General features: G+C 36.4%; 1 protein-coding gene across 6 annotated transcripts in view; it reads left to right on the top strand.

Moving 5' to 3' along the window:
* CCDC171 (coiled-coil domain containing 171) overlaps window positions 1-13,073 on the top strand; it is a 345,827-nt gene that overhangs the window by 7,037 nt on the left and 325,717 nt on the right. For all 6 annotated transcript variants that reach the window (XR_011254379.1, XM_069576620.1, XM_069576618.1 and 3 more), the window contains exons 2-3: window positions 1,477-1,634; window positions 11,223-11,358. Coding sequence is in view for 5 of the 6 variants with exons in the window: in XM_069576620.1 (XP_069432721.1) it covers window positions 1,591-1,634; window positions 11,223-11,358 (180 nt within the window). In the remaining variant the exon portion in view is untranslated. The remainder of the gene's footprint in view (window positions 1-1,476; window positions 1,635-11,222; window positions 11,359-13,073) is intronic.

Below are 13,073 nucleotides of genomic sequence, written 5' to 3' on the forward strand. Positions count from 1 at the left end.
AGGCTCCGCCGTCCCTGGGATTCTCCAGGCAAGAATGCTGGAGTGGGTTGCCATTTCCTTCTCCAGTGCATGAAAGGGAAAAGTGAAATTGAAGTCGCTCAGTCGTGTCCGACTCTTTGTGACCCCATGGACTGCAGCCCACCAGGCTCCTCCGTCCATGGATTTTCCAGGCAAGAGTACTAGAGTGGGTTGCCATTGCCTTCTAAGGCTTACATAAAACATCACATATAACAAAGCATTTTAAGCTGATAACTTAATTGAACATCAATTAAACTTGACTTCTAAATACATCTCTACTCTTTAACTTCTCATTCCCATTTTATGTTATTGATGTTATAGATTACAAGCTGCCTGGAGAATCCCAGGGACGGCGGAGCCTGGTGGGCTGCCGTCTATGGGGTCGCACAGAGTCGGACACGCCTGAAGCGACTTAGCAGCAGTAGCAAGGATAGCTAGAAGCCCTCCCCCGACCAAAATCTAACCTGATCTGTCCCTGCTCATAATAAACAACCCTGAGAGAGATCACTGAAAGAAGGACTCAAATAAGCCAACTGAGATGTGGATCCAAACACAGTACTAAGAACAGGACTAATGGTTCCTAGAACCAAACACTAGGGGATCTTCAAAACACTGATCCACACGGCTGATGCAGAATAGCTTGACCCAAGACAAAGAAGACGGAATGTTTACTAAGATGAGGGGGAAAATCCCATTTTATTTTATTCCTCCTAAATACTACATTTGGGAACAGTGGTAGACAAACAAACACCATGATCATTAATTTATTGAACACCTAGTGCAGCAAGCACTGTCCCTGGTACTTTATACACAGAGCTATAGAACTCTGATCCTTACAACACCACAATATAAAGATTATCCCATTTTTTAAAAGACAATTCTAAGACAGATATTAGAAGTATCTGTCAAAAGTCACATAGTTACAGGACCAAAATTCCAACTCATTACTATCTAACTATATAACTAAGCCCAAGCTCATTCTACAAGGTCACTGTTGATACAGGTAAACTATGATTATCTTACCTGAGGTTTATTATCCTCATTTCAATTATAGAAATGCACTGGACACCTACAATTTTACTAAGTAATTCTTCTATTTTTCCTTCATGATGGTGTGTATGCCTTGGCGGATCATTTATCATTCAAGTAATTATCATTCTATGCCCTGGCCTCTTGTATTAATTTTTTAGCCATATAATTTTTAAGTATGTTTATTATAAAGCAAAGCAGAGAGAAATGAAACTACGTGAAAACTAAGGCCAGATTTTTGGCTTATCAGGTACTCCGAATGCTAACACACTGGGTTATTGGTACAAAATAGCTTTTAAGTGTCCATCAATAGATGAATGGATAAAGAAAACATTATATATATGAATATATACGCATACATAAAAGAAAAATCACTCATCGTCTCAGGACTCACATAAGTAACTACTATTATATGGTTTACTTCAACAGACTTCAGTCCATGTAACCTGTAAACCACAGACATCTTGGACAGTTTAAATCATCAGCAACGAAGTATATCATTAAGCAACAGTGGGGTATTTTGAAAGAGTTGGAAGACTTGTCATGAATTCGAACACTTCGAGTAATACCCCTGGTGATATCCAGAGGTAAGCCTGCAGTATCTTCTACTAGTTGAGGAATGCTTTTGGTTTGCAGGGACCATGGAGATGTAAGTGGTTGGAGTGGCTGATTCTAAGAATTCTCATGAGATGGTAAGGGAAATGGAAATTTCATGGCACTGGAGGAGCAGGGGTGATGCCTGGTAAAAATCAGACCTGGGTCTGAAGACTTTATGTGGCTCTTTGTGCTCCTTTGTTAACTCAGTGCACAAAAGTCAATGTCTGTCCTTTCTCTGGTCCCTAGAGACTTGCTTATTCTTTTCCACTTCTCTAGATCTTTTCTTCTGCTTAATTCATTATTACTTGGCTTGCCATAATATGTGTTGCTCTGTTTTTCTCTTACTTCCTCATCGTCCCGACAGATTCATCCCTCTAGTTAAGCATTTTGTTAGTTTTAGCTCCTGTTGCTAACTGCTCCTTTACTTGGAGTTTACATTCTAAGAATTGCTGTTGCTCACCTTGTTTTGTACCATTCATATCTGCCTTTGAGTGAGGTGTCTGCTTTTGGTTTATTCATTTCTCTTGTGTATAATATAAAAACTCTTAAGTCTGTAATATAAAATGGAGCCATTCTGGAGAGTGCAACTCAAAACCTGGTTTACAAAGAGATAAGTACAGAAATTGAAAATAAGTGTTTAGAAACTTTTATAAGCACATTACAGAGTAATTTTCTGTTTGTTGAATCTGATAATAAATGCCTTAAGGTTGAATTTTATCTGTTTTTAAATTTTTTTTTTTAGTTTTCGCTTTTAAATATATTTTACAGAAGCAACGGGAGTAGGGTAGGGATAGTAATTGCTCACATTTAGAGAAGTCATTTTGCGCGCCTTTTCAGCAGGAATGTGTGGGTGGGGCAAGTATGGTGGCTAACATGTACTTTGCTTTATAAATAGGATTTGCTATATAAACTTTTTCCACCTGTCTCCAGGAGCTACCTTAAATTCTTTGTGGAACAAGATAGAGAATAAATGAGTAAAATATTAACATTTTTCTTTGTTCAAATTTTATCTCAAGAATTCTTTCTTTTACCAAATGTTTCAAGGGTTAAGAGTGAAGTGTCATCAGTTAGTTCTCCACCACTTTAGTGAAGATGGTTCAGATACTGCTAAACAGGGTATCTTTGAGGTTCCTTCTTGCTCTAATAGCTGATTTTATATATGCACATAGATATGTATATTTTAATACATATTTTAATGCTGATAATGCATGTGTTTTTAGAATTATTTTAAAAAATAAGTGAATGAAACAATGAAACTGCTTATAATCTTACCACTTAAGAGTTAACACTGATAGTATTTTGGTTTATATCTGCACAGAAGTTTTCTTTTGAACATACACATATATTTATAGACACATATTTTAAAAATTAGAATAATATTTATAATATTTAATATCTTGCTTTTTCGATATTTGGGGGGACCAGCTTGCCAAATTAATATACATGTGTCATAATTTTTAATAAGTATATCACTCTTCAGAATTCTAGAATTTGGACCAATGTGAAGTTATTTAAACTCTGATGTTTACCGCTGATCTACTTTCTGTTTCTGTAGATTTGCATTTTTTGAATAATTCATGTAAATGGGATCACACAATATGAGATCGTTTGTGTCTGTCTTCTTTCATTAGGCATGTTCTCTGGGTTTATCATGCCATAACATGTGTCAGCACTTTGTTTCTTCTTATTGCTGAATATTCCATTTTATGGACGTGTACATTTTGTTTAACCATCCATCAGTTGGTAGACATTTGGATTGTTTCCACATTTTGCCTATTATAAATAATGCTGTTGTGAGCACTTGTGTACAAGTCTTTGCATGGAAATACTATTTCATTTCTCTTGGGTAGATTCTTAGGAACACTATTACTTCCATCATATAGTCAATTTATGTTAACATTTTTAAGAAACTGCCAAATTGCATTCTGAAGTGACTGAACCATACTGCATTTCTACCAGCAATGTATAAGGGTTTTAGTTTCTCCACATCCTCACCAGCACTTGTTATTTTCTGACTTTTTGATTATAGCCAATCTAGTGAAAGTGGTATGTCATGGTGATTTTATTTTTATTTTCCTAAAGAGCAATGATGTTGAACATCTTTACACGTGCATTTTTTGGCTATTTGTGTATCTTCATTGGTAAAAAGCCTATTGAGATTGTTTGCCCAATTTAAAATTTTTATTTGTCTTTTTGTTACTGAGCTTTAATAGTTCTTTACATATTCTGGATACAAGTCTTTTATCAGGTATATACTTTGCTAATATTTTTTTTCCCATTTGTTGGCTTGAATTCATTTTCCTAATAATGTCTTTTGAAGTGTAAGAGTTACTAATTTTTACAAAGTTCAATTCTTTTTCTTTATGGATTGTGCTTTTTGCTTCATATCTAAGAAATCTTTGCACAACTTAAGGTCATGATGATTTTTTGCCTATGTTTTCTAGAATTTTTATAATTTTAGTTCTTACACTTAAGTCTGGGCTTCATTTTAAGTTACTTAAAAAAATATATATATATTTATTTATTTATCTGGCTGTGTCAGGTCTTAGTTGCGGCATGTGGGATATTCACTGAGTCGCGTGGAATTTTTTCCCAGCTGTGCATGGACTCTCTGGTTGTGGTCTGCAGGCTCAGTAGTTGTGCTCAGTTGCTCAGTGGCAGATGGTATCTTTAGTTCCCTGACAAGGGATGGAACCTTTATGCCCTGCATTGCCAGGTGGATTCTTAACCGCTGGACTACCAGGGAAGTCCTTGAAGTTACTTTTTAATGTATGGTGTGAGGTAAGGGTCTAAATTAATCATTTTGCCTGTGGATATCGGTTGTTTCGGTACCATTTGTCTCTTCCATGAGGAAGCTTCTATAAGCCTCTTATCCTTCTCCATCAGAGGGCAGATAGACTGAAAACCACAATCACAGAAAACTAACTAACCTAATCATGGACCACAGCCTTGTCTAACTCAATGAAACTATGAGCCATGCTGTGTAGGGTCACCCAAGATAGGTCATGGTGGAGAGTTCTGACAAAATGTGGCCCACTGGAAAGGGATGGCAAACCCTTCTTTTCTTTTCCCCAAAAAAAGAAATGCAAAAAAGCAAAATGGCTGTCTGAGGAGGCCTTACAAATAGCTGTGAAAAGAGAAGCAAAAGCAAAGGAGAAAAGGGAAGATATACCCATTTGAATACAGACTTCCAAAGAATAGCAAGGAGAGATATTCTTATAACAAGCCTTCTTCAGTGATCAGTGCAAAGAAATAGAGGAAAACAATAGAACGGGGAAGACTAGAGATTTCTTCAAGAAAATGAGAGATACCAAGGGAATATTTCATGCAAAGGTGGGCTCAATAAAGGACAGAAATGATATGGACCTAACAGAAGCAGAAGATATTAAGAAGAGGTGGCAAGAATACACAAAGAACTATACAGAAAAGATCTTCATGACCCAGATAATCATGATGGTGTGATCACTCATCTAGAGCCAGACATCCTGGAATGTGAAGTCAAGTGGGCCTTGGAAAGCATCACTATGAACAAAGCTAGTGGAGGTGATGGAATTCCAGTTGAGCTATTTCAAATCCTGAAAGATGATGCTGTGAAAGTGCTACACTCAATATGCCAGCAAATTTGGAAAACTCAGCAGTTGGCCACAGGACTGGAAAAGGTCAGTTTTCATTCCAATCCCAAAGAAAGGCAATGCCAAAGAATGCTCAAACTACTGCACAGTTGTACTCATCACACGTTAGCAAAGTAATGCTCAAAATTCTCCAAGCCAGGCTTCAACAATACATGAACTGTGAACTTCTGATGTTCAAGCTGGTTTTAGAAAAGGAAGAGCAACCAGAGATCAATTGCCAACATCTGCTGGATCATCGAAAAAGCAAGAGAGTTCCAGAAAAGCATCTATTTCTGCTTTATTGACTATGCCAAAGCCTTTGACTGTGTGGATCACAATAAACTGTGGAAAATTCTGAAAGAGATGGGAATACCAGACCACTTGACCTGCCTCTTGAGAAACCTGTATGCTGGTCAGGAAGTAACAGTTAGAACTGGACATGTAACAGTAGACTGGTTCCAAATAGGAAAAGGAGTACATAAAGGCTGTATATTGTCATCCTGCTTGTTTAACTTATATACAGAGTACATCATAAGAAACGCTGGACTGGATGAAGCACAAGCTGGAATCAAGATTTCCAGAAGTATCAATAACCTCAGATAGGCAGATGACACCACCCTTATGGCAGAAAGTGAAAAGGAACTAAAAAGCCTCTTGATGAAAGTGAAAGAGGCGAGTGAAAAAGTTGGCTTAAAGCTCAACATTCAGAAAACAAAGATCATGGCATCCGGTCCCATCACTTGATGGGAAATAGATGGGGAAACAGTGGAAACAGTGAGAGACTGTTTTTTTGGGCTCCAAAATCACTGCAGATGGTGACTGCAGCCATGAAATTAAAAGACACTTACTCCTTGGAAGAAAAGTTATGATCAACCTAGACAGCATATTAAAAAGCAGAGATACTACTTTGCCAACAAAGGTCCGTCTAGTCAAGGCTATGGTTTTTCCAGTAGTCATGTATGGATGTGAGAGTTGGACTATAAAGAAAGCTGAATGCCAGAGAATTGGTGCCTTTGAATTGTGGTGTTGGAGAAGAGTTTTGAGAGTCCCTTGGACAGCAAGTAGATCCAGTCAGTTTATCCTAAAGAAAATTAGTCCTGAATATTCATTGGAAGAACTGATGCTGAAGCTGAAACTTCAATACTTTGGCCACCTGATGTGAAGAGCTAACTCATTTGAAAAGACCCTGATGCTGGGAAAGATTGAAGGCTGGAGGAGAAGGGGACGACAGAGAATAAGGTGGTTGGATGGCATCGCCTACTCATTGGACATGAGTTTGAGTAAATTCTGGGAGTTGGTGATGGACAGGGAGGCCTGGCATGGTGCAGTCCATGGGGTCGCAAAGAGTCAGACACGACTGAGCGACTGAACTGAACTGAACTGAAGAACCATCTGTTGATAAAATTCTCTTTTCCCCATTGAATTGCCTTGGCTGCTTTGTTGATAATTTATTGACTACATGTAAATATATGAGTTTATTTTATAGTCTCAATTCTGGTACACTGATCTACCTGTCTGTTCTTCAATCAATTCTATACTTTTGATTACTGTAGTTTTATGGTTTTTCGATTTAGAAGGTGCAAGTCCTCCCATTTGTTTTTCCTAAAGATTATTTTCATTTTCTGAGTTCTTTGCTTTTCCATATAAATTTTTGGGTCCACTTGTCAATTTCTTTCTTTCTTTTTTTTTGAGTGTAAAGAAGATTCCATGTTCATTTGGTTTTGGTTTAGTAAGTCTGAAAACCTAATGCTTACAGAATAATCATGATAGTTAAAACAGTTGTCATATTTAAGAAAGCGATTGTAAGTGGCTCCCACAGAGATCATCTCATCGGCTTGTGTACACATTGTGCTTCACACCATCAGGTTTACTCGGTATGGGCCTTGTTCTGAAAGCTGTGGTGCTATATTTTTAAAGACAAATTATCCATGGATTAGAATGATAACACAGTTTTTAAAATGTACAGATAAAAGGTTTCATAAAAAATACGGAGTTTTTGCACAGGAAACCAGTTTTATATATTTTTATTTTTTGAATTAATGTTTACTAGAGTGTAGTTGTGGGGCTTCCCACGTGGCACTAGTGGTAAAGAACATACCTGCCAGTGCAGGAGACATAAAAAGAGACACAGGTTCAATCCCTGGGTCAGGAAGCTCCTCTGGAAAAGGAAATGGCTGCCCACTCCAGTATTCTTGCCTGGAGAATCCCATGGACAGAGGAGCCTGGTGGGCTACGGTCCATAGCGTTGAAAAGAGTCGGACACGACTAAAGCGACTTGACATGCACTCAGAGTATAGTTGCTTGCAGCTTGTCAGTTTCTATAGAAAAATAGAAGCTGCTGGGATTTTGGTAGGGAATATGTTGAATCCATATTCAGTTTGGAGGAAGTGACTACCTTAAAGTACTCGTCTTCAAATATATGAATGTGATGTGGAAAGACTTCATTTATTTAGGTCTTCAATTTATTTCAGCAATAATTTGTACTTTTCACTATAGAAGTCTTACACATCTTTTGTTAAATTTAATCCTAGGTCTATTTTTTGATGCTAGTATGAGTGGAATTATGTTTTAAATTTCTTTTTTAGATTATTTGTTGCTAGTATTTAGAAATGTGATTGGTTTTTGTCTGTTAATATTATATTCTGTGACCTTGCTGAAATTGTTCTTTGTTCTACTCTTTTTGCTTCTTAATGAATTTCTTAGGATAATCTTGAAGGATCATGTCCTTTTTAATTACATAGTTTTACCTCTTCCCTTCCAGTATTTGTGCCTTTTTTTTTCTTTTTCTTTCCTGGTTGCACTGTCTATAAGCTCCAACACAGTCTTGAATAAAAACAGTAGACATCTCAGTTTTGTTCCCAGACTTAGGAGAAACTTTCAGTTTTTAAACTTTCACCATTAAGTTTGATGCTACTTTTTGGCAGTTTTTCATTCAGGCCCTTTCACAGATTGATAAAATTCCCTGGTATTCCCAATTTGTTGAGAGGTTTTTTTTTTTTTTTTAATCATAAATGGGTGCTGGATTTTGTTCATCTATTGAGATATGTACTTTTTGTCCTTTGTGTTAGTAGAATGGTATTTTACATCAGTTGAGTTTCAGACATTGTATGAATTTTCTACTTTTGGGATAAATGCCAGTTAGTCATGTTGTAATTTAATTCTTTTACCATGTTGCTGGATTTGGTTTGCTAATGTTTTGTTGAGGATTTTTTTGTATTTCTCTTCATGAAAGATATTGGTCTATTACCCTTTCTCTCTAGTGATGTCTGTTTCAGACTCAGAATGATTTTGAGAAACGTTTTGCCCACTTCTAATGTGAGGATTGGTATTATTTCTTCTTTAAAGTTTGGTAGGATTTATTCATGAAGTAATCTAGACTTGGCTTATGGTTAGATTTGAAATATATTAATTTAATACTCTAAGTCTGTTCTGATTCACATTCCCTTTTGAGTTAGTTTTAGTAGTTACTATCTTTAAGAATTCGTCCATTTGATTTAAATTGTCTAATTTGTTAGCATAAAGTTGTTCATGTTACTCATTATAATCCTTCTGGGTTGGTAGTGCCATTTGCTTTTTCATCCTTTGTTTTTATACTTTGAGTTTCTTTTTTTTTTTCCTCTGTCTAGCTAACTAAAAGTTTATTAACTTTATTGACCTTTTTAAAGAACCAAATTTTGGTTTCATTGATTCTTTCTTATTTTAGTCTTATATTAAACAACTAAATTCCATTTTCGTTTTTCTTGTTCAATTGCTAACTCGTGTCCAGCTCTTTGTAACCCCATGGACTGCAGCATGCCAGGCTCCTCTGTCCTCCATTCTCTCCCGGAGTTTGGTCAAATTCATGTCTATTGAGTCGGTGATGCCATCTGTTATTTTCTGTTTTCGTGTTCTTAAAGAAATCACTCCTGGAGGTGTTGGCCAGTTCAGTTGGGACATTATCCCGCAGTTCTCACTGGGTATCTCCTTCCATCCTTCTGTCTTCTTGCTCAGTTGCTAAGTTGTGTCCAACTCTTTGTTACCCCATTAACTGAAGCATGCCAGGCTTCCCTGTCCTTCACAATCTCCCAGAGTTTGCTCAAATTCATGTCCATTGAGTCAGTGGTGCTATCCAACCATCTTATCCTCTGCTGCTCCCTTTTTCTTTTGCCCTCAGTCTTTCCCAGCATTAGGGTCTTTTCCAGTGAGTTAGCTCTTTGCATTGGGTGGCTAAAGTATCGGAGCTTCAGCTTTAGCATCAATCCTTCCAGTGAGTATTCAGGGTTGATTTCCTTTAGGATTGGCTGGTTTGATGTCCTTGCTGTCCAAGGGACTCTCAAGAGTCCTGTCTTAGACATCCCTTTGCTGTTTTCTTGTCTTGAATACCCTACTGCTGGAATCCCATGTCGTCTTTTCAGTGTGGGTTTTATTTTGGTGAGGCAGGTCTCCAGTATCCCCTTGAGAAAATTCATTGTAGGTAAATGGTTTGATGTATTACAGAACTGAAATAGTCTTTCTCATACTCTTGGCTTTGAATGGTACTTGTTGAGCATAAAATTCTTAAGTGGAAATTACTGTTGCTTGGAATTTTTTCAGGCATCTTGGATATTTTTCTTTTATTTAGTTAGTTTCTCATTTCTTACCTTGTATTTTTGATTTCCAAGAACTCTCTGTTTTTGTTCTATGAATATTTCATTTAAAATTACATCTAGTTTTTGCTTTATGGATTTTTTATCTCTTCCTATTTTTCTGAGCATTTTAATGTTAGGGGTTTTCCCTTTCTCTCTGTTTAAAGTTATTTTTCCCTGGAATAATCTTTGACTTCTTCCCTGTCCCTTGTGGTCTCTGTCTTTCTTGTTAAATGCTGCTTAATTTCTGATGATCCTTGGCTGTCTGTTCATATTTAGAAGCAAAGGTCTAAAAGGATGATAGGAAACTCTGTGTGCGAGGTATTCTCTGTCAGCTGATCTGGTTAAGCTGTTTGGCTGGAAAACCTCTAGCATTATCCTCTTTGGGTCTCTTTTGCCTGCTGGTTAGATTCTCCAGGGAAGATCCTTCCAGTCACTGTTTTGGTTGCCAGCATTCTGGTAGACAATAAGTATTAGAAGATCAAGGATGTTAATTTATTATATATCTTTTTTACTTTAATGTCTTGTTTTTGGTGTGGAACACTTACACGTTTGTATCTGATATCCCGAGATGTTCTGTTTTATCCTCTCCAGGGACTAAACCCCTAGTGTTCTGCCAGAGTAGGGAAGAAATCAATACCCAGTGTGTGGTGTATAGGGTAGAGGATCTGAGGAGCTCATTATTTCTTTGGCAGACTTTCAACCAATTCTTCTGTTTTCTGCTCTACTTTTACCCCCATTTTAAAAGATGTTGCTAATGAAGTGAGCTTTTTGGTGACTCTGGTGTAAATCCCAGTTGCCTTCTTTGGCTTTCAATTCAGGTTGCTTATGTCAATCAGTCACCACTTATCCACCTGCATTCCAACTTCCAATATTTTATAGCTACTGTCTCATCTCCTATCTTCATTCTCCTTTTGAGTTTATATCTCTAAATTCTCTTTGCTGTTATTTTGGTTAACATTTTAATTTTGGGAAAAGGGAGTGCTTTAGTCTTTCATTTTAAAGCATGAATCTGTATTCTTATACTTTTTGTAGTATGTGTTTTATTTGCATAATTTAAACCTGTTATTTAAAAGAGTAGTAAGGAAAGAACTCAGTCTTCTCCAAAACTTGTCAGCTTGTGGTAGGATGAGATAACCTTTAATTGCCTATCTTGAACAGTGTGGTGGTTTCCCAGTGGACAGTGATTTGTTTATATACTGCTTTGCATTTCTGTCTTAGCTTTTGCAATCAATATCTCTTACTGGCACATTTCTTTCGGGTAAGGACCATAACATGTTCCCTATTTTTTGAGAGATAAGTTATCAGATATACCAGAAGTGCCTGAAATTTACTTCATAAGAATTATATTTTCTTTTGATAGGTTGAAGAATGCCTCATCTGATATAAAACAAATGGTTAAAAGTGAAACAGACTTGGATATTACTGCTGATCTCAGAAAGAAACTCCATCGGGCTAAGAAAGAAAAATTAGAAATAACAACTAAGCACAATGCAGAGGTAGAATTTTCTTTCTTATATAATGGTAAAAGTAGAGTTTGCTTATTTTAGATTCATTTCGCATATTAGAAACTCCTTGTTTCAATATTTATCACTATAACTTTCTCGTGCTTAAAAAGGAAATTAATATAACATGATTTTTAAAATATAGTGGAGTTGTTTTGGAGTGTTAAAGTAGAAATTTAATGAACTTTTGTATTTATTTGTATGTTGTCTTAATTTTATTTTAATTAACAATCAACACAGTTGATCAAAAGTGTTAATTGATGTATGTGTTTGGTGACTAAGGGATATTTATAAATTAGACATTTTGGAAATCTTAATATAGGTTCCTTACGGTCTCAGTCGCAGAACAGTCTCTTAAATTTGAGTATGGACCTTTTGATCATAGTGTAATTCATGAATTATTGTAGTTTCTTTTAAAATTATATCATTATATCTTTTATTAGCCTGTGTGTATATAAATATATGTATTTCATATATATATGCATATATTCCAAAGACAGTAGTTACTTTTTACTCTAGGATAATTCATGAATTATATGTGTATGTCTTTTCTGTCTGTTGTCTTTTTTCTCTGTTTTCTTCTTTTTCTCTGTTTAAATCTTACTCATCCTTAAAGCTCAGCTTAGGTAGCCTGATGTAGTGAAAAAGATATTGAATTACACAGACCTGGACTCATTCTTGGTCCTTCCATTTACAAGGTATGTGGCCTTCAGCAAGTTATCTATCTTGTACATCATTGGTTTCTCCTTGTGAAACACTGGTCCTAAGGGTTGTTGAGATCATTAGGTGAAATAGAACTTGTGAAGTGCCTGTGAACAGTAATACTAGTTGTAATTTATTGACAGTCAAACGTAAACTGTGTATTTCCCTTCAGTTTTTGTTAAATTCCAATGCTGTTCTGTTGGGACACCTATTAAAGGTGAAGATAATTACTCTTTTCTCTGCTCTTCCATAATATGTTGTTACAGATATTTTAGAGCTAGAACATTTATTTCACACTTACCTAATCTTCTTTAGTCCTTAAGCTTCCTGAGAGCTGAATGCAGTGACCATGCTTTGGGTCTGTACCTTCTGAGTTGCTTATTGGCACATAGTAGGTCCTCAGTAATTGTGTGTTGAATAAATTTTTTTTTCAGCTTATCTAAGGAATGATGGTTTATGATTAAAATGACAAGTGATCAGCATGTAACTCTTTTATTTGCATTTTTAATGGCAATTGAGATCATTTTAAATAATTGAAGTAGTAATTGCTTTTATTTATGTTGTATTATTGCATACTGAATATCAAGTTGTATTTGTTAAATGAGTGCTAATTATTCATAATCTCTAAAACTTTTTTATTTTTTAAAACAAAACATACATTTTACTTGAGAATATTCAGTTCAGTCGCTCAGTCGTGTCTGACTCTTTGCGACCCCATGAATCACAGCGCACCAGGCCTCCCTGTCCATGACCATCTCCCGGAGTTCACTCAGACTCATGTCCATTGAGTCCATGATGCCATCCAGCCATCTCATCCTCTGTCGTCCCCTTCTCCTCCTGCCCCCAATCCCTCCCAGCATCAGAGTCTTTTCCAATGAGTCAGCTCTTCACATGAGGTGGCCAAAGTACTGGAGTTTCAGCTTTAGCATCATTCCTTCCAAAGAAATCCCAGGGTTGATCTTCAGAATGGACTGGTTGGATGTCCTTGCAGTCCAAGGGACTCTCAA

This window comes from Ovis canadensis, chromosome 2 (assembly GCF_042477335.2).
Source record: "Ovis canadensis isolate MfBH-ARS-UI-01 breed Bighorn chromosome 2, ARS-UI_OviCan_v2, whole genome shotgun sequence".
Lineage (NCBI taxonomy): Eukaryota > Metazoa > Chordata > Mammalia > Artiodactyla > Bovidae > Ovis > Ovis canadensis.